The 21,802-nt window shown below is 40.5% G+C and overlaps 1 protein-coding gene across 1 annotated transcript in view; it reads right to left on the bottom strand.

Annotated features, from left to right (window-relative positions):
• The window catches only part of ldlrad3 (low density lipoprotein receptor class A domain containing 3), a 107,445-nt gene that overhangs the window by 42,182 nt on the left and 43,461 nt on the right, over positions 1 to 21,802 (bottom strand). Inside the window, exons 3-4 of the mRNA XM_061821876.1 lie at positions 11,923 to 12,048; positions 9,502 to 9,636 (exon numbers count right to left, since the gene is read on the bottom strand). Coding sequence (XP_061677860.1) covers positions 9,502 to 9,636; positions 11,923 to 12,048 — 261 coding nt within the window. The remainder of the gene's footprint in view (positions 1 to 9,501; positions 9,637 to 11,922; positions 12,049 to 21,802) is intronic.

Below are 21,802 nucleotides of genomic sequence, written 5' to 3'. Positions count from 1 at the left end.
GGGTCGCAGGAGTACTGGAGCCTATCCCAGCTATCTTTGGGCAGAAGGTGGGGTACACCCTGAACTGGATGAGAGCAAATCACAGAGCATATAGAAACAAACAACCTTCCGCATGCACAATAATTAATCCAATTAATTCATGTTTTTGGCATGTGGGAGGAAACCGGAATGCCCGGACAACACCCACGCAGGCATGGGGGGAACATGCAAATTTCACACAGGTGGGGCGGGAGCCTGTGAGGTTAACCCTCTATTGGGTGGCACCACCATGCCGCCCCCATTAAAATGTATTGCAGTTAAAATAATAACTACTACACAGACACTGACTGACTGGCGATCTGTCCAGGGTGTAGTTCATCTTTCACTGAAGTCAGCTGGGAAAAACTTTAGCTCACCTGTGGTTCTGAAAAGGATAACCAGGATAATGAAAAAAATGAATGGATGGATGCTTTCCAGAAAATGGATTTTTGCATATGGCAACACAAGGCTATGAGAAACCTGAAAACCCACGCAGGTACATCCAAACTCCACACATGTGGGGCTGGGATTTGAACCCTGGTCCTCAAATGTGTGAGCCAGATGTGTATATATGATTGTATATTAGATTGTAAATTAAGTCAGATGGTGTTTTTTTTTTCTTCAACAAAAAATATGGAGTCACAATATTGCAACCATTCTTAAAGAGTGAGACCAGAACAGCGCATAAATCACAATTTCTACAGTGCAATAGATCAATTCTGTTGGTGTTTTAAGTACTTATTAAATGAGGACTCAAATCCACTTGTGTCCACCGGATATTTTTAATAATTTGATCAATAGTGGCAAAGATGTGGCCCAATGAATTTCCTTTTGTAAATCAATCCACTTTACTGAAATGAGTACAGTGTTCCCTTGCTACAACGCAGTTTACACTTATTTTGTTGTGTGCGTATTTTTTTTTACTGTGTAGAAGGCTTTTACAGCATATGAATGTGCAATTTGTTCTGTTTTCGGCTTCGCAAAGGGAAACCCTGCATCGTGTTCTACTTCTTGATTGCCTAAGAGACTATAGAATATTGTCAAGCGCCCTAAGTACCGGACCACTGACGCGGGGGTGGCCGGCGGCACACGTGAAATCATGGTCTCTAAGCCAAGTAGAGATAGTGAAAGGCAGGGACCCTTCGTCTTCTTGTCCGTGTGCCTATGTGCACTTTTGAAATACGGATGCTCACGTGCACAAAGCTAGGTTTTCTAACAGTGAGCTAGTAGCCACACAGTCACAGAAAATTTAGTGGCATTAATGCAATTAGTTCCAAAGCTAAACGCCACCACAATGATATAGGAACATTTTGGACTGAAGTTTAATGAAGCTCAAATTTGTATGAAGTCGTAACAAAGACAACATAATTCAAATTGTTTAATTTAAACGTGTCAACGTTCATTTTAAACACAATCATCCCACCAATTTATTCAAAAACAAAAAACATGGTGGGACAATTCCTGTTTGGGATCAGTTTGTAATAATGGAACTCTTTCCCCGACAATGCAAATACAAATGTGACTGCATACAGTATGTGATGCATATGTTCTCAAATAACATACAATATAGAGTATATTAAAGTATTGGCCTCACAGTTCTGAGGTTCCAGGTTCAATCCCGGCCCCGCCTATGTGGAGTCTGCATGTTCTCCCTGTGCCTGCGTGGGCACTCCGGTTTCCTTATAATTGGTAACTGGAGACTTTAAATTGCCCCGAGGTGTGATTGTGAGTGTGACTATTGTCTGTCTCCATGTGCCCTGATATTGGCTGGCAACCAGTTTAGAGTGTACCCTGCTTCCTGCCCATTGACAGCTGGGATAGGCTCCAGCACTCCCGCAAACCTTGTGAAGATAAGTGACTAAGAAAATGGATGGATGAATGGATGGATGGATGGATGGATGGATAGCATTACTTACTATTGTAGCAGATGTAGCGATTGAACATATGACAAAGGCTGCAGACTCTTGAAATGTAGTACAAATCTTGCATCAAAACAGGTTACTTTGATATACTTAGAGACCGCCCACTCTAAGTACCGGGGCGACTGGTGGGCCCCGCAGCGCTTCGTCACGGCTTCAGTTCACAAACATAATCAAAGGTGGCATGTCTGTTTATAAGAATATTCTGTCCTAGAATAAAAAAAGAGTCCCCAAAACGAACCATAACTATGTTTTTCACTCACAAAGAGACATATGCATCAAGGTGCTTCAGCAGAAAAAGACACTGCAGCAGAGCCGCGGCAAGAGGAAAAGGCACAGCCAGAAGAACTGTAAAATACGCCTGAGTTGCTATGAATAATTTCTTGGGTATCCAACCTCATGGATTATTCATTAAAATTACATTTATTCGTAAATTCTATAACTGTTTCTTTCTATGTGCCCTGTGTTTGATAGCAACCAGGTCAGAATATAGAGCTTGTGCACCTACGTCATAAAATCACGTGACATCGCCATATTGCGGGTCTAACAAAGCCTTGTTGCAAGTTAATTCTGTTAAACGAAGGTATGTGGAAAAATTAGACACTTGGCACAGAGGACCAATATTTAATGCCAAAGTCAATGTTTTCACTGATAAGAAATTGGACTGTTAATTTGTTTCCGCTTGTCTTGGACAACTAGATACATACACCTGGTAAGTAACTCATCGAGATTTACACACAAAAGTTCGAAAGCAGTCAAATTTTGGACACACACAAATACTTTGTTGCTCGATCTGTTCTTAATCAGGAATAAATCCCATATAATAATGGACCCACTCAGATTTTTTCAATATGAATACCAATATTTAAATAAATGACCCCGGTTTTACACAAACTCTCATTCATTAACTATGACTGGAAAAAAACATTTGCCTCCATAGGCGGAGTGTATTGCTATCCATCACGTTGAATTGCTGAAATCCATTGATCTTTTCTGGTCTTTTCAGCCGGTTTTCTATAGAATGATCTACTTGAAGATCTGTCTCGTCTGTTGTGACAACCAACAGCACAACAGGTCTCGGGCTTGTGAATATTCTGCTCTGGTTCATTGTCTCCCACAGTATCAAGCAGCTCTGTTTGACCGGCAATATGGCACCCTGAAAACGGTGACGTCACATCCATGAACTCTATACCCCGCCTCCTGCTCTAAGATAGATGGGACAGCACTCCCGCAATCATTTCTGTGGATAAGCGGCTCAGCTAATGGATGTTTATATTTCAATTGAAAGCTATCATATATGACATCCATAGAAAATGTAAAACATATGTACAGACTCTCAAATTGCTGGTAAATAACTATATAACACCAGGCAGTGACAACACAGACGTAACCAATAGTAAGTAAATACTACAAATACAATATAAAGCACTAAAGTTTGCCCGTGCTCAAGCTTCTCCTCTTAATTTAAATGAGGGATTATGTCCACATTACTCCATTGGTCACAAATGTCATTGGCAATTATTTTGCTAATTTGCTGATCAACACTTCAAATGTGCCATGTTTGGATCCCACTTTGCTGTGTTTTTTTTTTTTAAATGTTCATTTCTGTTGTTTGAGTTGACACATGGATACACATTCCTGATCCATGTACTGCATTTTTTTCCCCTGTTTTAAATGTTTTATTTATTTGAATTGAATTTTTTTTTGATCATGTAAAGTACATTGCATAACCTTGTGTATGAAATGCACTATACAAATACATTTGCTTTGCTTTGCTTTTACAGAGTGTATCCAATCTGTCAGCTCATGCTGCAGTCACACTGACAGATTTGAGGACAAAGGATTCCATGGGGTATTTTCTATTCACCCTGCCATGACATACTGTATATATATCTGAATCATGCCACTTGTGATTTAAAAAAAAAACAAAAACTGTATTTTGTCCCCTGAACCAAATGACGCTTGTCACTTGTGAAATGTTAGATTCTTATGCCGATGCAAAAAAATATTTTCAGATTGAAAATAAGCACTTGGGACTTTGTCAAATATTAAACGCTGCCCCCTCGGATCTTTGCTCATGCTCACGATTCTCACTCTACTTCTGCTACTTGTCTCTAACATCAACGACCCTCTAAAAGACAGCTCAGAGAAAGCCTCCTTGAAGTGACTTAATGTGAAATTTTATCACTTACTACAATCTCCAAACAGGTCATCACACAACTTGACATGCTTTTTACACTGAAACTACGTTTAAATTCAGACTCTGATGTGAGCATTTTAGGGGATTTTATTGCATTAAATATGTAGGACCCTGCATTGGAAGTGTCTAACACAAATGTTCCTCTCGTCGCAGCAAGGATCCAATGTGTCTAGGAACTCTGATTAAACAACAATCCCTTGCAGAAGTCGGCATTCCTTTTTTTTTTTTTTTTATGAAGACAAAGAGGATTGGAAAAGCAAAGAGAACACTGCAAAACTAGTTTCATGTTTCACTGCTGTTTCCAGATTTCCAATGTTCAGCCTCAGGGTTTGACTTCAGATAGATGCTGTTTTGATCCTCTCGAGTTATCGCACAATCCACACCTTTTTCTGCCTGCTTGGCACTTTACTGAGCTCGATCCTCCTACATTGCTATCCATCGCTACATGTGATGCCATTTCTGTGATGTTCATGAGGAGAATTTTCCATTTCTCATCTCTGTTAAAGGCACTTGAGCCCACTCTCTCTGCAGTCCTCTTCTGTGATTACAATACTGCATTTTTGGACGATTGTACATAGCGCACTTGAATCTCTCTGCCATTTCAAAATTAAATTTCAATCCACACTAAACAAACAATAAACAGAAAGAGCATCTGAGTATCAGACTGTCTGTACCTACATGTTTAAGGCAACTCTAATAAAAAAAATCAAAATATTAAAGGCATAAAAAAGCTGTAGATATCTAATTATCACCTCAAACAATTATAGCCCTGTTGTAATCAAATCTCATATGAGCAACGAAAGATTGATCTCTGGGAAAAATGTCCATAAATACAAGCTAAATGTGGACACAGGGAAGGAAGCAATCATTAGTAGTATACTGTAGAGTAGCATATGGACTGAGGTAAAGGGAGAAGAGGCAAAGTGTGGAGGGAAACGCCGTGCTCAGGTAGTTTTTGCTGGATATTGTATGCCTTATCTGTCACCTGCAGGTCTGTCCTCATTATAAAGGGAAGCAGTGCACGTACCTGCACATGCGTGTGTGGATGTGTGTCTGTGAGTGAGCGCGTGTGCGTGTTTTGAGTGATATACATGATTCAAATTGCAGTGATCCAATAATTCACACATCTCAAAGTAAAACTAATTGAAATGAAAATATGAAAAAAAGAACATTTTAAAGGTTGATACCTGTCCAAGCATATTCTTTTTCTGGGATGTGGATTACATTGATACACAGATTTTCAACATTCAATTATGCAGTAGTGCAATAGAGAGTGCAGGCTTGTGGAAAATGTAACAATCCAATCCAATCTGCTAAATGGCAAGGCTGCCAAAGTTCTCAAATTCATAACAAATGGAGCGCTCATAATACGACCAGCCATCCTTCCATTTTATGAGCCGCTTATCCTCACGAGGGTCACTGGAGAGCTGGAGCCGATCCCTGCTGTCATTGAGCAGGAGGCGGGGTACACCCTGTCAACCAATCGCAGGGCACAAAACAGACAACAGTTGCACTCACAGTCACACCTATGGGCAATTTGACTCTCCAATGAATGCATGTTTTGGGGATGTGGGAGGAAACCAGAGTGCCCAGAGAAATCCCACACGGGCATGGGAAGAACATGCAAACTATACACAGGCGGGGCCGGGATCGAACCCTGGACCTCAGAATTGTGAGGCCAACGCTCTACAGCTATTCCACCGTTGTGCGCTCATAACACGTTTTTAATTAAATACTTTATGTTTGCATTACTTCCTAATTGAACATTTTATGGCACTTTGTCTGTCTTTCTTTTCTCTCATGAACTCACTTAAGGACAATGGATCTTTGCGACTGGCGATCTTCAGCTCCGCCCCCCTTAGCTACAGTTGCCATCTCCCACAATCTTCCAAAATGGTGACTGAACAGAACAGGTATGAAGTGGATTCTCTATAACGTATTCCCGGTAACATTGCGGAATGTTTTTTGCCAAATGCGCCAGACTTGTCCAAGAGAGTTCTACAGAGAGGTCTCAACTATTTCACGCAAGGATATGTACACGGAATTATGATTTTGGACGGAGCAGGACGCAATGTCAGAGTTACAGCGAAACATTGGCAATCGATGCAAAAAAGTTTGACGCTTCACAAATTTCATATTGAAATCCAACAGGATAAAATAGTGGAATCGTACTGCGCATGTAAAGCAGGGTGAGTACTTTTTACTTGGAAAGATCACGAGCAATATCATTGAAGTCTTTATAAGTGAGTGGGTGTATTAATTTGAATTGGCTTGTAATGGAACCCAGTGCTGTGTTTTAAAAGTCGAATGTGATACAAATGGGCAAATAGACATTTTTCTTGCATGACATCGTGCATTTACGTATCACTCTTCAGCATAAAACATTACTCACTTCATTCAGCAGGTCAATGATACGCTAACAAAATGAAAGTTGTTCTCTTGCAATGTATAAAGCACTGATAATAATTAAATGGAACTCAGAGAAGTTACTTCTCCCTTAAATTTGAACATACAGCCTTGTGTTTGTTGATATTGTCCATACTTATTTGTACATGTGCGCTTTCGCGAGCCTTAATCCATCATAGACACTTCGTATGACTGTGTTTTAAGCTTTGGAAAATGAATCAACCGGGCCCCTCGTAACCTAGCTGGATATCTTTCATCAGAATTGCACGTTCCCCAAGCGCATCTGAGGACCATTTTTTTGTATCATTAACTTTTCAAAGCGCACATGACTGATAAGCAGCATTGCTTGTAGGATGTGACGACAAGAGGGGCGTGTCAAGCCAGGGGTCAAGACAATGCTGCTGATTGGCTATTATTGTACGAGTGATTGACCGGTCAGAAAGGTCCATTGACATTAGTCCATAACATTTATGTATGTATGGGCATTCATGAGGCCAATAAAAAAGGATTATGTGAGATGAATTACAGATTTTACCTTGTATATCTACTGTATATCTGGCAGACAATCAATATCATCATGAATAGTGATGCTTAAATCTCAAACTCGCTTAAGGGCCCTTTAAAAAACACATTTCCTTCAAAATTAAGTCAAATTTATCATTCCATAGCTTTTCAAACAAAACAAGCAGAAAAAATGAGAAGCTTTAATTCCCCTTTCTGGAGCAAAAAATCCTAACTGATTTAAATGGTACAGTTACCTGCAGTTTTTATTTGTCCTAATTTAATGGGGTACAAGAACTACTAAATAGCATAAAATCAAGATCAGAAATGAAAAACTCTACGTAGGTTTGAGTTCTGCTGAATACAACACATTTAAGACATGATAAAACAGGATTGCAGTCGTGCTGGTCAAATAGATGCTCGTTTTCAACAATTTCAGCAGAAAAAAAAGACTGTGTGCAAGAGCATTACCATCGAGGCCCAACATTGTTATTCCTTGTATGTTATTCCTTTTTTTTCTTTTTAAAGACTTCTCCCTCAGCATAAAAATAAAAGTCATCAGTGGGACTGACACACCTATACACAAGGATTGTCAAGGTTTGGCAGCTAGCAGGAAGCATCTCAACTTACATTCAAAGAGTGACCAAAGTGTTGACAGAAGCTATAGACACCAGCTGCTGTGTGAGGTAAGACTGCCAGTTGTACCAGACCCAGAAAAATACTTCATATACATAGAAGAAGGCTTCAAACTCACTGACAATGCTGATACAAATGTACACCAAACAGCCACAACACACAGTATTGCTAAAGGTGGATCAAAAATTTTGCCTTCACAAAGTTGATAATGTTCTTGCTGAAAGTATCCATCAAAAAAGATCATTATTGTCATTTGAAAGGGAGTGTATTGATTCAGCTCTTGTGTTGGATAGCATTCTATTGGGGAAGAGGTCACAACGTTGTAGCGAGCTCTGTGTGATATAGGTATAGTCACTCATATTTGAAAAATGTAAGGGTGTGGTCAGAAATGCCCGCACAAATAAAATTGTGGGTGTGAATAGGGTTGGAATGTCAAGACCTCAAAATAAGTTAGTGAGTTGTTATACCAGAGCACGTAGTTGTTACCCAATATCATAATTTCTGAGACACAGACTGAGACAGACATTTCTAAAAGCGGTCAATCGACATTCAATTTCAAAACTAAATATAGTCTGTAGCCTAACATTAGAACTTAGATCAAGTCAAAGTAAATCACAATCTCATACTTATTATAGTTAGATACTGAAACATTACCTGTGTTATATCCCAGAAATCTTTTCAGTGTAACTGAATTTCCTTTGACATGGCTCATGATGATGATGATGACTTTCGGTGTAGATACGCTCGGAACATGTGCTTTTGGCATAACTTCTGAACAAGCTCAGTACGGTTAACTTGCATTTCGTATTTCCGGGTGAATACTGATTGTTTAAGATCAGGCTTGTTTTGTTATCAAAGTTTATGAATTAAACATGCAAATTAATGTCAAGGCTACACAAAATATGCGACGTCTTTCAATATAAATTTCTACTCGTAACAAATTTTACGTGTGTGATTTTTCATGCTCAACTGTGAAGATTTGTGAGTTTGATGGCGCGCGGGCGCATACGTGCCCATCTAATCACAGTGACTGGGTATACATCCAAGATAATGCTCATCAAAAGAGGAATGAAGTCATAGCCGCTAACTTTGAGTTGGGTAAGAAGTGAGTCAGGCAGTCTTATTTCAAAATTGTGTTGAAAAGCCCGTAAGTCTTGTTAAATACAGTGTATTAGGCTATGGAAATATAAATATTGAATCCGCAACCTATCACCGTTTCTTGAATATTTTGCAGTCGGTAAAATTCTGTACAGTACTTAAAGTGCCAGGGAATCTGCCAAAAAACAAATTTTTTGGGTTATAATTTTATTTGATGATACATAATACTCAAGCTTGATAATTTAGCTGCAATCAGAAACCCAGATTTAACCAGTATAACTAACTAAGAGGTCAGTTGTGACACAGCACATTTAAACAGCTAAACTTGAAAAGTGGCAAATTTTCCTGCCACAATTTTTTTTTTTTGCCTGTCTGATTGCATAATTATATACAGGGCCAAGTAAGAATCTATTCACTACTGGCGAAGAACTTTTTTGATTACATTTCTGATAATAACATGCAGCCAGTGATAGTGTCAAACGTGACTACCGGTGCTAGTCAGATATCTTGGAGGCATTTAAGGTAAAAAATTTTGCTTTTCTTGTTCGACAAGCAGCTCTTTTAAAACTACATGGAGAAGACAAAGCCAGAGTTTTCATTGGAAATCTTAGGAAACGTTGACTGAACAGAAAGAAGAAATGTGTGCTACTGAGCCTCTAAGTATGAGGGAGGCTTTATTGTGACTTATGTGACATGAACTTTTGATCAACGAGCTTGTCTTACCTGCTGTACTCAGACAGAATTCCTCGTCACTGTTATCCTGACAATTGTCCTGACCATTACACAAAAAGCTGCGGTCTACACAGCGGCCGTTTCGACACTTGAAGCGGGCCTCAGAGCACACCAAGGGGTTACCTGCTATGAATTAGAGAAAGAATAAGAAATGTCAAAAACCTGTCTGCTTTGCTCTTACCTTTAACAGAATGCTAAGGAACCTCAGAGTAACAGGACCTTTCATCAGGACATCATTCTACTCAGAGAAGTAATAAATATCAAAGACAAGATGTTCACTTAATTTCATTCATTTATTCATCTTCTGTTCCGTTTATCCTCACTAGGGTCACGACCATGCTGGAGCCTATCCCAGTTATCTTCAGACGAGAGGTGGGCGGGGGACACCCTATACTGGTCTCCAGCCAATCACGGGGCAGATTGAAACAAACAGCTATTTGTGCTCACATTCACACCTATGGGGAATTTAGAGTCGTCAGTTACCCTACCCTGCATGTTCTTGGGATGTGAGAGGTAACCAGAGTGCCTGGAGAAAACCTACGCAGGCCTGGGGAGAACATGCAAAATCAACACAGACAGAGCCGGGATTTCAACCCTGGTCCTCAGAAGTGGGAGTCCTTTAACCAACTGTCCCCCCCCTGTGTGGCGTTACCGTGTTTCCTCCCAGATCCCAAAAACATGCCACATTAATTGGGCATTCTAAATTGCCCCTAGGTGTGATTGTGAGTGCGACTATTGTTTGTCTCTATGTGCCCTGCAATTGGCTGGGAACCAGTTCAGGGTGTAGCTTGCCTGCTGCATGAAAATAACTGGGATAGGCTCCAGCACTTCCGCAACCCTTGTGAGGATAAGCGGCTCAGAAAATGGATGGAAGCACAAAAACTACCTGGTACTTCATATTTTTGTGACAGGAAGGCAGTATTTTTTTTAACTGTCCGTGGTAATCCTGATCCATTACTGTTGTGATTATTGAAGCACACTTTGTGTATGCATATATTTCAAAGTTTTCTGCTCAAGTACTGGTGAGAACTAGAAGTTATTTAAGTTACAGGATTTACTCTTCTTTGGCTCACTGTACTTTATAAATAGGTTCAAACACTAGAACCAGTGTACCCTGATCTTCCGTATAGTTTGTGCTGCCTTTACAACATTACATTCAAGGATTACATATGCTGAATATTCAATACATAACGGGAGGAAAAGCCTTCAGGTTTCTCCAGTTCTGGTTCTGAGGGCAGACATGCTGTATATTTAGGAGCAAAACTAACACCCACTGGTGCAATTCAAGGGCAAGTATTAAATAGTTTACTTGCTTTCACCAACATAGCTGAATTTGTTCTGGTGGACCAGCTCCAAAAGCGTTAACCTACCTAACCTACCATACAAGATGCCAACCTGCTAATTAAGGAAAAAATAGGGGTTCCATTTCTTTTTCAAGTTTAGTGTGGCCTTTAGGGAACCGGTTGGAAACCCTCCACGAATGACATAGACATTCTAACATAATTTTAACATAATTCAAAAAGATTTTCTTTTGTCATTAATAAACAGCTAAATAAATGCTATATGTCTTGTGTAAAATTTGGAAATACAGAAAAAAGTTAATAAGCACAGAAACTTTAAATAGATTTTATAAAGATAAAACGTGATGATCTAAATTGCCCCTAAGTGTGCTGTCTCCATGTGCCCTGGAACTGGCTGGCAACCAGTTCAGGCTGTATCCTGCCTCCTACCCGAAGACAGCTGGGATTGGCCCCATCCTTCCTGCGACCCTTGTGAGGATAGGCGGCTCATAAAATGGATGGATGGATGGATGGATGGATGGATGAATGGATGGATTTAAGAACAAATTATCATAGTTTCTGAGGTAATTATTTTTTATAGCAATCACCAGAAACCTGACGCAGAGACTAACATTATTTGCTAATTGTGATATAACTGTACTGAAATGACGTCTTCACAGTCAGCTGCAGGCTATCCCATCTTTTGGGTGTGAGGTGGAGTACATCCTGGACTTCATGCCAATCATTTACAGGACACATATTGACATACACTCAGAATTTAGAACACTTGCATGTTTTTGGAATGGACGAGGAAACCTGAATACGGGACAAAAACCCACCCAACCACTGTGAAACTTGCTTAAACTGAGATTGAAACGCACATCCTCTTGAATGTGAAGCAGATGAGCTAACCTTTGTGAAAGTTATCGATGAGAAGTGTAATAGCTCCAGTTTACCAACTAACAAAATGTTAAATACTTAGTAGCTAAAGTAGAATATCAACTATGGAAGTAACAATATTTTGGTAGTACAAAATATTGAAATGCGATGACTCCCGCCTCATCATGAAATCTATTAACCTTAGCCTCATGCAAATGGAACTCATTAGATGTATTGATTGTGCGAGACTTACTGCAGTTTTCCTCATCGCTCCCGTCAGGACAGTCACTATATCCATTACACTGGAAGCGTCCAATGATGCAGTGGATCCCATTGGCACAGGCAAAAAATGTAGGTGCACACTTTGACCTGACTTTAGCTGAGGAGTGAATGGTGGCAGAAAATAAAATCACAAGTCATTAGTCTCCTAGCAGAGGACACAAAGAAACAAGCAAACAAAAAACACTCTATGCACAAATATATGTAGGAAAATTGACACTCAAACGATTGCAAATATTGCTACCATAAGAAAACAGAACTTAGCGATCACTACTTGTAGTATTTTATTATAGATGGAGATAGGATGCTCACTTCAACTCTACTAGTTAAGTTAAAAAATATATATTTTTCATATTTTAGGCAGCTGTCATTAGAGAGCTGAAGTAACTGCATTTCAATTCTTTGTAAGTACTGAATATATAGATAATTGAAAATAAAGATCCTTGAATGTTGAAATACATATCGCAAATGCCTGCAGGGGCATACTATTTTCAATAAATAATGTTGTGGGCAGTGTTGTTTCAAAGAGCATAAATGTATTTGGCAAAGCAGAAGGTTTAGACACAGCAACAACAAGGGGAGCACCTGTCTCCAAGATGAAAAGTAATCCGCAGAACAAGGGACGCAGCTGGGCTTGAGTCCAATCTGTCTGTATGTACTCTGGGAAGCCTTTGTTTACCTGGACAGCACACCCAGAACCACCCATAGCTCATTAGGCATGGTATATCATGCCCATTGGAGTCCAGGAAGGAAGGAGACATGGCTCTGAGTTATATGGCAAAAATAATAGGGACGAAAACAAAATGTTCTCGAATACAAAGTTTTACGCAATTTTCAGATTGTATTCTTCTATTTTCGTTCTGTATTTTGCCCATAGACCTTATGTTGCATTCTGCAAAATACATGGCTATGATCTTCTCAGTGAGGACAGCTCTGTGATTTCAGTGAGAAACGATTATTCACTTCCTGTCTCATCGACATCCTCATTACCACATCTGCTGTTGGCAAGATTTATCTGACCCGGTGTTTGTGTTCCCAATTAACTCAAAAGTCGCATGAAGGGCAAGCTCATGAAGGGAAAGCTCATGAAGGGAAATTTGTGGGTGGGAAAGACAGCAAAAGGATGGCGCTTAAGCAGTTAGATTAATTTGTGACGCAAGCCCCGATACGATGAGCTGGGTGGGATTCAGAACAAGACAACAAATATTATTACAGTAAGCACTGAGTAGTTCCAGTTGAAGATATGGAAAAACATAGTCATACTAGCATGCATTTGTTAATCATGTGAATTCAGCACTCTTACAGTCTGGAACACACATACAGAGCCACAGACAGCATATTAATCCTGTGTTCTTTTTCATTCCCGTGTTTCATCATTTGACAATTTTAAAGGTCTGTGCCAAATGTTCTTTTTCATCTCTCTTTAGAACTTGTTTACTATGAGAGAGCAGTGTTGGGCAAGTTCCAAACTGAGGAGTGTTTATAAGTGAAGCACAACTGAAGGTGAAACAAGATATAGTCAATCTGAAAATATCAAAAGCAGGGTATATGACAGAATACACTAGACTGCATATATGGATGGTATAGTTTTATAGTGAACTTTTATATTGCACTTGCACAGTCTAAGTTAGATTTAGAGGGGGAGAACACCCTTAACAAATCACCAGTCAACCACACAGTTGACTCACAGAGCTAGAGAACCAACCTTACATACCCGTCTTCAACTGACCAAACATACTGTTAAAGGAATACAGTACTATGGACTAGGTAGGAGAACCAGAGGTTACCAACACAAGCGTATGAAACTCCAAACAGAAAAAAATCTAAACTTTGAAAATGGAGCGGAGGAAATAATTACTTGATCCCATTGTATTTTTCTTCCATTTTCTAATTACTGTAAAAACAGGTGTCTTCTTCTCATGTTGCTTTTTTCCAATGGCTTTGTAGCCCATTCCAACCCTGTCCAAGGTCTACAATCTTTTCCCTGACGTCCTTATAAAGTTTTTTGGGCTTGTACACGACAAATAGGTTAATTGATTCTGTGGACAGGGAACAAGTTGATATAGAGGTCAAGATAAGGAGTACTTTCATATAGTGAGAGAAATAGTTTGTGGCAACCAGAATTCTTTATTGCTGGTAGGGTACCAAATATAATGCAAAGAAATGCAAATACAGAACACAATACAATAATGTTGTTTGCTGTGAACATCAACCCATGTTAACCTTCATACAGAAACTGTTAAATTTATAGACCGCTCATGTCTTTGTCAAATGGTGGACTTAAAAATTCAGTGAGTGATCAAAGAACTATTTTTCTCCACTGTAAATGCCTCTGGGCAACAATGCCGACCTTTGACCCACTGTGGAGACACACAGGTCTTTACCCTCTTACTATATGTGACTAATACACATTGCATGTAGATGTGCAGTGCCAGTATATAATTAGTAATGTCCCTTGTTCCAATTAGTTTATGTAAAAAATAAATAAATAAATAAATTAAAACTATATGTATACATATACAATATATTAAAAATACTAATAGTCATGATAATAAGAGATGGTAGGGTAGTAATTGATGAGCACATCGGGCTCATAGTTCTGAGGATCAGGGTTCAAACCGTCGCCCTGCCTGTGTGGACTTTGCATGCTATCCACGTCCTGCATGGGTTTTCTCCAGATACTCAGCCTTCCTCCCAAATGCCAAAAACACATGTGGTAAGTTGAGTGTGAGTACGAATGGTTGTTTGTTTCTATGTGCCCTGCGATTGGCTGGGGACCAGTTCAGGGTGTTCTGACCTTCTCGTCCGAAGATAGCTGCGATAGGCTTTACCCCACCCGCCACCCGAGTGAGGATAGGCAGCACAGAAAATGGATGGATGGATAATAATACCTCACAGTGCAACACACTCTGTTAACAGATTTGTCTCACAGATCTAAGGACCTGGGTTCGAATTCTGGCTTGTCTGTGTGGAGTTCGCATGTTCTCCCCGTGCCTGTGTAGGTTTTCTCTGAGTACTCCTTTTCCCTCCCACATACCAAAAACATGTGTCGAAGGTTAATTGAGGACTTTAAATTTCCTGTATGTGTGAATGATTCTTTGTGTATATGTGCCCTAAAATTGCTTGGAGACCAGTGTAGGGTGTTCCCCCGCTCTCACCCAGAGTTAACTGGGATAGGCATTCCCAGGACTCTACTGAGGACGGAAAATTAATGAAATAATAACTCAGTTCCTTTTCACAGTTACCAATAAACAATTAAAATCCAGGTCAGGAAGCGCAGTTACTCAAGCTGACATAAACCAGAACACTACTTTTTGTCTGCTCTTCCATGCCTTCTCCACCTACATACTTCGGAATTCATGTCAGGTGGTACCTGTGAGTGTATTTGTGTACTTTGTTTTGCCCTTCCCCCATATGCACCTCCATGCCCTTCTTCTGCTCTTTCTTTCCTCAACTCCCCAGAGTGGAGAATAACTCGTTTGGCACAGGTATGCTTGGTCGTGGTGAGCATGCGTGATTGATAGTGGGGTGAGAGAGGAATGCTGTGGGGGGACTGAAGAGACGAACACAAAAGATAAGCGTACAAAGGTCAGGGAAAACCGGATTTCAAAGATTTCTCTGACTTTACTTGATGCTAGTGAAGGAGGACAATCAATCAATAAGGTTATCTGACTCTGGGTGTATGAAAGAAGATCAGGAATACTTCCAGACGTGAGGTTTAAAAGATATAAACCATATCAGTGCCTTGAATAAATAGAAAGTAATGTGTCCAAGAGCCATAGTGAAGAGGCACAAAACAAACTGTACTGGGTTTAAGCTATCTGCTCCAATACGGATAGGTCAACAAGGTTCAGAAGAGCAAACATCATTGCTAGTGTTAAAGCCAGCATCACTGATTTACAACCTGTGAGGTGCAGGAGCTGAATATTAGAAATAATTCAATAGATTTTCATGACTGTACAGGGACAAAGACATGCTAGTAACAGGTCCTGACAATTCACCTGTGGGCCCAAAAAAAACATTTTCATCAGGGAAACCGTGCTTTTCTACATGTTTTTTCATTTATACTATTATATCAGAAACAGAAATGTAATTTAATGAACTGGTAATGTTAAAATTAAGGGATTTGCCACATCCTGTTATTCCCATTCCTGGGATGTGTAATCTATACAGGGTTCCTGACACAGACAGTAAGCCAAATATAGAATCAAGTGCCATTGTTACTGTTATTGCATATACATTTGTAGTGACAATAAATACAACAGATGACAACACAGAGACCTTCATGTTCTTGGGAATTACATTTTCACACAACCTGAGGTGGGAGATGGACATCAACTCCATCCTCAAAAAAAACTCAGCAAAGGATGTACTTCTTGCAGCTTCTGAGGAAGCACAGCCTATCACGAGCTGTTGAGACAGTTCTACGCAGCAGCCATCGAATCAGTACTGTGTACCTCCACCACAGTCTGGTCACTACAGTCTGGTTTGGGGCTCCCACAAAAAAGGACAAACTCTGACTGCAACGGACAAAAAAACCACTGAACAGATTGTGGGCACCTCCCTACCCACCCTTGAAGACTTGCATACCACTCAAACTAGGAACAGAGCGGGCAGGATCCTTTCGGACCCTCCATATCCTGGCCACTAGCTCTTCCAGCTCCTTATGTCGGGTAAACGCTACCGATCCCCACAAATCAAAACTAGCAGGGATTCAATCACTTTTTTCCCTCTTGCAATTAAGTCATGTAAGTCTTGTTCAGCGAACCTACTATTTCCTGTGTTGCGCTGTTGTTGGGACACACCCTGCTGGCCCAATCAGTATGACTATTAGTATTGCATACTGTAGACTACTGCACACTTTGAACTGTTCCCTTTGCACAGTTTTCATTGCACTGGTCTATAATGATGAACCCTAAACAGGTTCAGGCACTCTTTATTTGTTAGGCGTTAACACGTTAACTGCGCTAAATGCTAGAAGACTCTGCATCTTTGCATAACTGTGACTCTTATAAGGAATAGTTTCCTATTTTCGTTCTTGTTGGTTAGTTTGTTTCTTCTCAGTAGTATTAGTAGTGAATGTTGTACCAGAGCGGCACCGACTACCAGAGATAAATTTCTCGGGTGTTGTTACATACTTGCCCATTAAATTTGATTCTGAGCCTGGTATTTTTCTACAAAGAATTTCTGAAATTGTCCTCCAAATACTACAAGTGATATAGCAGTAAATGTAGTTACTAGTCAGAGTACGAATGTAATATTACGTACTGAGTAAGAACTGAATGTTCAGCGGATATCACACATCCAACAAACGTATCGTCACGCATTCATGACCACATTGAGAACAAACTAATCATCAGCTTCACAAAAAAAGAACAATAGTTACTTATATCCATATAAAGTGGAGGAAACAAATATTTTTGATCCCTCTGATTTTTTACGGTTACCCACTGATAAAGACATGAACAGTGTATAATTTTAATGGTAGGGTAGGGAGAGACATCTTAAAAAGAAAATCATATAAAACAAAAAATTTTGAGCAGGGGGGATCTTTTGGGTACTGCAGAATTTGAATCTATTACAGTGTAGTGTGTTGCCAATATTTTTCTTGGTAAATGTGGTTCGAGATGCCTTCAAATCATCAACAGGCTCCCCCCACGTAGTTCTGGGTTGTTTAACTTTTCTCATGGTCGCTGATACCCAACAAGGTGAAATCATGCAAAAAGGCCCAGACTGGGGGAAATTGAGTCTTTTTATGTTTCTTCCACGTTATAATAATTGCACGAACACGGCTCTTTTTGACCCAGCCTCTTGCCACTGGTTGTATTGCCCATTCCAGTCTTGTCCCTGATGTCCTCAGAAAGTTCTTTCGTTTTGTCCATAATGGAAGGTTGGTGTCGAATTGATTTATTCTGTGGGGAGGTAACAAGTTCAGATAGGTGACTTTCATACAGCTAACAAATTTAGATGAGAAGTACTTTCTTAAAGTGAGAAGACTTACACTGTGGGAGACAGAATTATTTATTGTTGTTTGTGCTCAAATACTTTATTCACTTATTTCACATTGAGTAAAAATAAAATCTTTTTTAAATCTGATGTTCTGGATTTTCTTTTAGATATTCTGTCTCACACCTAACATAAACCTACCATAAAAATGATAGACTGCTTATATTTTGTCAGTGGGTGAACTTACAAAGTCAGTGTGGGATCAAACAATTATTTCTTCCAATGTGCCTGTCAATCATGTTGAAATCCTATAAACGTGTGATTTTGGAGACTGAAATCTGGGAATAATTTAATTTTAATAGGAAGTACAAAGAAGAGTGTAAAGGAAAGTAAACATTCATTTACCTGTGTTTGTAAATGCCAAGACAACATGTATCCTTTTGCAACAGGATTGCTAGGAAATGGGTTGTGCGAAGTGGATGTCCATCGCATGTGATCCTGCACCGTGCAGCCACACAGGGTGCCGCCAGAACATCATGGATTGGAAATTGTGTGTGCTGACAGCTCAGCTAAAAGCTCAAGCTGCCATTTCAGAGGCTTGCACCCTCTTTAAGAAGGGAGTGAGGTCTCGCCCGATCAGTTGAAAACTGACGTTCCGATGGGAAGTGTGTTCAAAGTGACAATGATGTGCCTTGGAATGCCTATTACCTGTCACCACTATTTTTTTACTGGGTGCTTAACGTCTTTCCTTTGATAAAGAGTTACAGCTGGCGCAGCAGACATTTTGTAAGTGTTACTTCCGCATTGACTGGTGAAGCAGGATTTGCAGTTTCTTGGACCGTCAAGCGGACACAGCCCTATGGGGACACAACCCAGTGCAATATGTAGGCCTATCCTAAGCCCAGATAAATGCAGAGGGTGTGAAAGGAAGAATGTTTTGCGGCCTTTTGGAAAGAGGTGACAAAGACTTTATATGGACAGGAGGACCTCCCACGAGACTGGACGACTACAGCCAAGGTGATCAGAGAGACAGGAAGGAGAGTACTTGGTGTGTCTTCTGGTAGGAAATGGGAGAAGGAGACTTAGTGGTGGAAATCCAAAATACAGGAAGTTCTACAAGGAAAGAAGTTAGCGAAGAAGTGGGACACTGAGAGGACTCAGGAGAGGCGAAAGCAATATAGTGAGATCCAATGTAGGGCAAAGGTAGAGGTGACAAAGGCTAAACAAGAGGCATATGACAACATGTACACCAGGTTTGACATAAAAGAAGGAGAAAAGGATCTCTACAGGTTTGCCAGACGAAGGGAGAGAGATGGGAAGGATGTGCAGCAAGTAAGGGTGATTAACGATATAGATGGACATGTGTTAACTGGTGCTAGTAGTGTGCTAAATAGACACTTGATGAATGAAGAATTTGAAAGAAGGAAGAGTAAAAGAGGAAAGTGTGATGGACCAAGAAGTGGCCATTATTAGTAAGGCGAAAGTCAGAATGGCACAAAAGAGGATGAACAATGAAAAGCCAATTGCTCCTGATGATATAACTGTTGAGGTATGGAGGCAATTTGGAGAGCTGGCTATTGAGTTTTTGAGCAACCTATGCAACACATACTTGTGGGCGAGAAGATGCTTGAAGAATGGAGGAAAGTGTGCTAGTTTCTATTTTTATGAACATATGCAATTGGCAGAGCTGTGGGAATTTATGGGAAAGAGTAGTGGAGGCTAGAATGAGGACGGAAGTAAGTATCTGCGAGCAACAGTATGGTTTGATCCCTAGAAAGAGTACCACAGATGCATTATTTGCCTTGAGGATGCTAGTGGAAAAGTACAGAAAAGGTCAGAAGAAGCTACATTGTGTCTTTATGGATGTCGAGAAAGTCTATGACATAGTACCAAGACAGGAACTGTGACACTGAATGAGTAAGTCTTGTGTGGCAGATAACTATGTCAGAATAGTACAGGACATAGATGAGGACAGCAGAACAGTGGTGAGGTGTGCCGTAGGTGTGACAGAAAAATTTAAGGTGGAGGTGGGACTGTATCAGGGATCAGCTCTGAGCTCCTTTTTGTTTGCTGTGGTAATGGATAGGCTGACAGATGAGGTTAGACTGGAATCTCCTTGGACCATCATGTTCACAAATTACATTGTGATCTGCAGTGAAGGCAGGAAGTAGGTGGAGGAACAACTAGAAAGAATGAGGCATGCATTGGAAAGGAGAGGAATGAAGATGAAGCAAAGAAAAACATAAATGCGCGTGAATGACAGAGGTGGAGGGGGAAGAGTGAGGCTACAGGAAAAAGAGATAGCGAGGGCGGATGACTTCATATCTTGGGGTCAACAGTTCAGAGCAATGGTGAGTGTTGTAAATCAGTGTTGAAACCAGTCCAGGCAGGTTGGAACAGCTGGCAGAAGGTGTCTGGTTTGTTATGTTAAATAAGAGTCTCTGCTACGATGAAGCGTAAAGTTTATAGAACAGTAATGAGGCCAGCCATGATGTACGGGCGAGAGATGGTGGCACTGAAGAGACAACAGGAAGCAAAGATGGAGGTGGCAGCAATTCAGATGAGATATTCAGGTTCTCTCTAGGAGTTGACTGGCCAACCCGTAGAGATCCTTTTCTCCTTCCTTTGTGTCCAACCAAGTGTACATGTCATCATATGTCTCTTGTTTAGCCTTTGCCACATCTACCTTTGCCCTACGTTGCATCTCAATGTATTCCTTTCGCATCTCCTCAGTCTTCTCAGTGTCCTACTTTTTCTTCGCTAATCTTTTTCCTTGTATGACTTCCTGTATTTTGGGGTTCCACCACCAAGTCTCCTTCTCCCCTTTCATATCAGAAGACACACCAAGTATTCTCCTTCCTGTCTCCCTGATCACTTTGGCTGTAGTAGACCTGTCTTCCGGGAGCTCCTCCTGTCCATGGAGAGCCTGTATCACCTCTTTCCGAAAGGCCCCACATCATTTTTCCTTTCTCAGCTTCCACCACATGGTTCTCTGGTCTAGTACGTACCTAAAGGTCTACCTTTGTCTTCTTAATCTTCCTACCCACAACCAGAGTCACTTTGCACACCACCATCCTATGCTGTTGAGCTACCCTCTCCCCTACCACTACGTTTTACAGTCAGTAACCTCCTTCAGATTACATCCCCTGCACAAAATGTAATCCACCTGCGTGCTTCTACCTCCGCTCTTGTATGTCACCCAATGTTCCTGCCTCTTCTGGCAAAAAAGTGTTCACTTCTGCCATTTCTATCCTTTTGCATAGTCCACCACCATCTGTCCCTCAATGTTCCTTTCCTGGATCCCATACTTACCCATCACTTCTTCATCGCCCCTATTTTACTCACCATGTCTGTTACAATCTCCAGAAATCACAACTCTCTCTGTCTGTCTGGGATGCTCGGATATACTTCATCTAGTTCCTTCCAAAATTTCTCTTTCAACTCTAGGTCATATCCTACCAGTGGGGCATATCCGGTAATCACATTATACATAACACCCTCAATTTCAAGTTACAGCTTCATCACTCGATCTAATACTCTTTTCACCTTTAAGACATTCTTCGCCAGAGCTTCCTTTAAAATAACCCATACTCCATTTCTCTTTTATTGGACTCATTGTAAAATAATTTAAACCCTGCTCCTAAACATCAAGCCTACCTTTTCCACCTGCTCTCTTGGATGCGTAATATTTCTCCTAGTCATCATGTCAACCAACTCCTGAGCATTTCCTGTCATAGTCCCAACATTCAGAGTCCCTACACTCAGTTGTAGGCTCTGTTCATTCCTCTTCTTCTGCCGAGGAATCTGCTTCCCTTCTCTCCTTTGTCTTCGACCCAGAGTACCTGAATTCCCACCGATGCCCTTCGGGTTAACGGTGCCGGGGCGGACGTTGTTCACCCGAGCCACGA

Source organism: Syngnathoides biaculeatus, chromosome 6 (assembly GCF_019802595.1).
Source record: "Syngnathoides biaculeatus isolate LvHL_M chromosome 6, ASM1980259v1, whole genome shotgun sequence".
Lineage (NCBI taxonomy): Eukaryota > Metazoa > Chordata > Actinopteri > Syngnathiformes > Syngnathidae > Syngnathoides > Syngnathoides biaculeatus.
The sequence above is the reverse complement of the archived record's forward strand: the minus strand, read 5'-3'. Positions and strand labels throughout refer to the sequence as shown.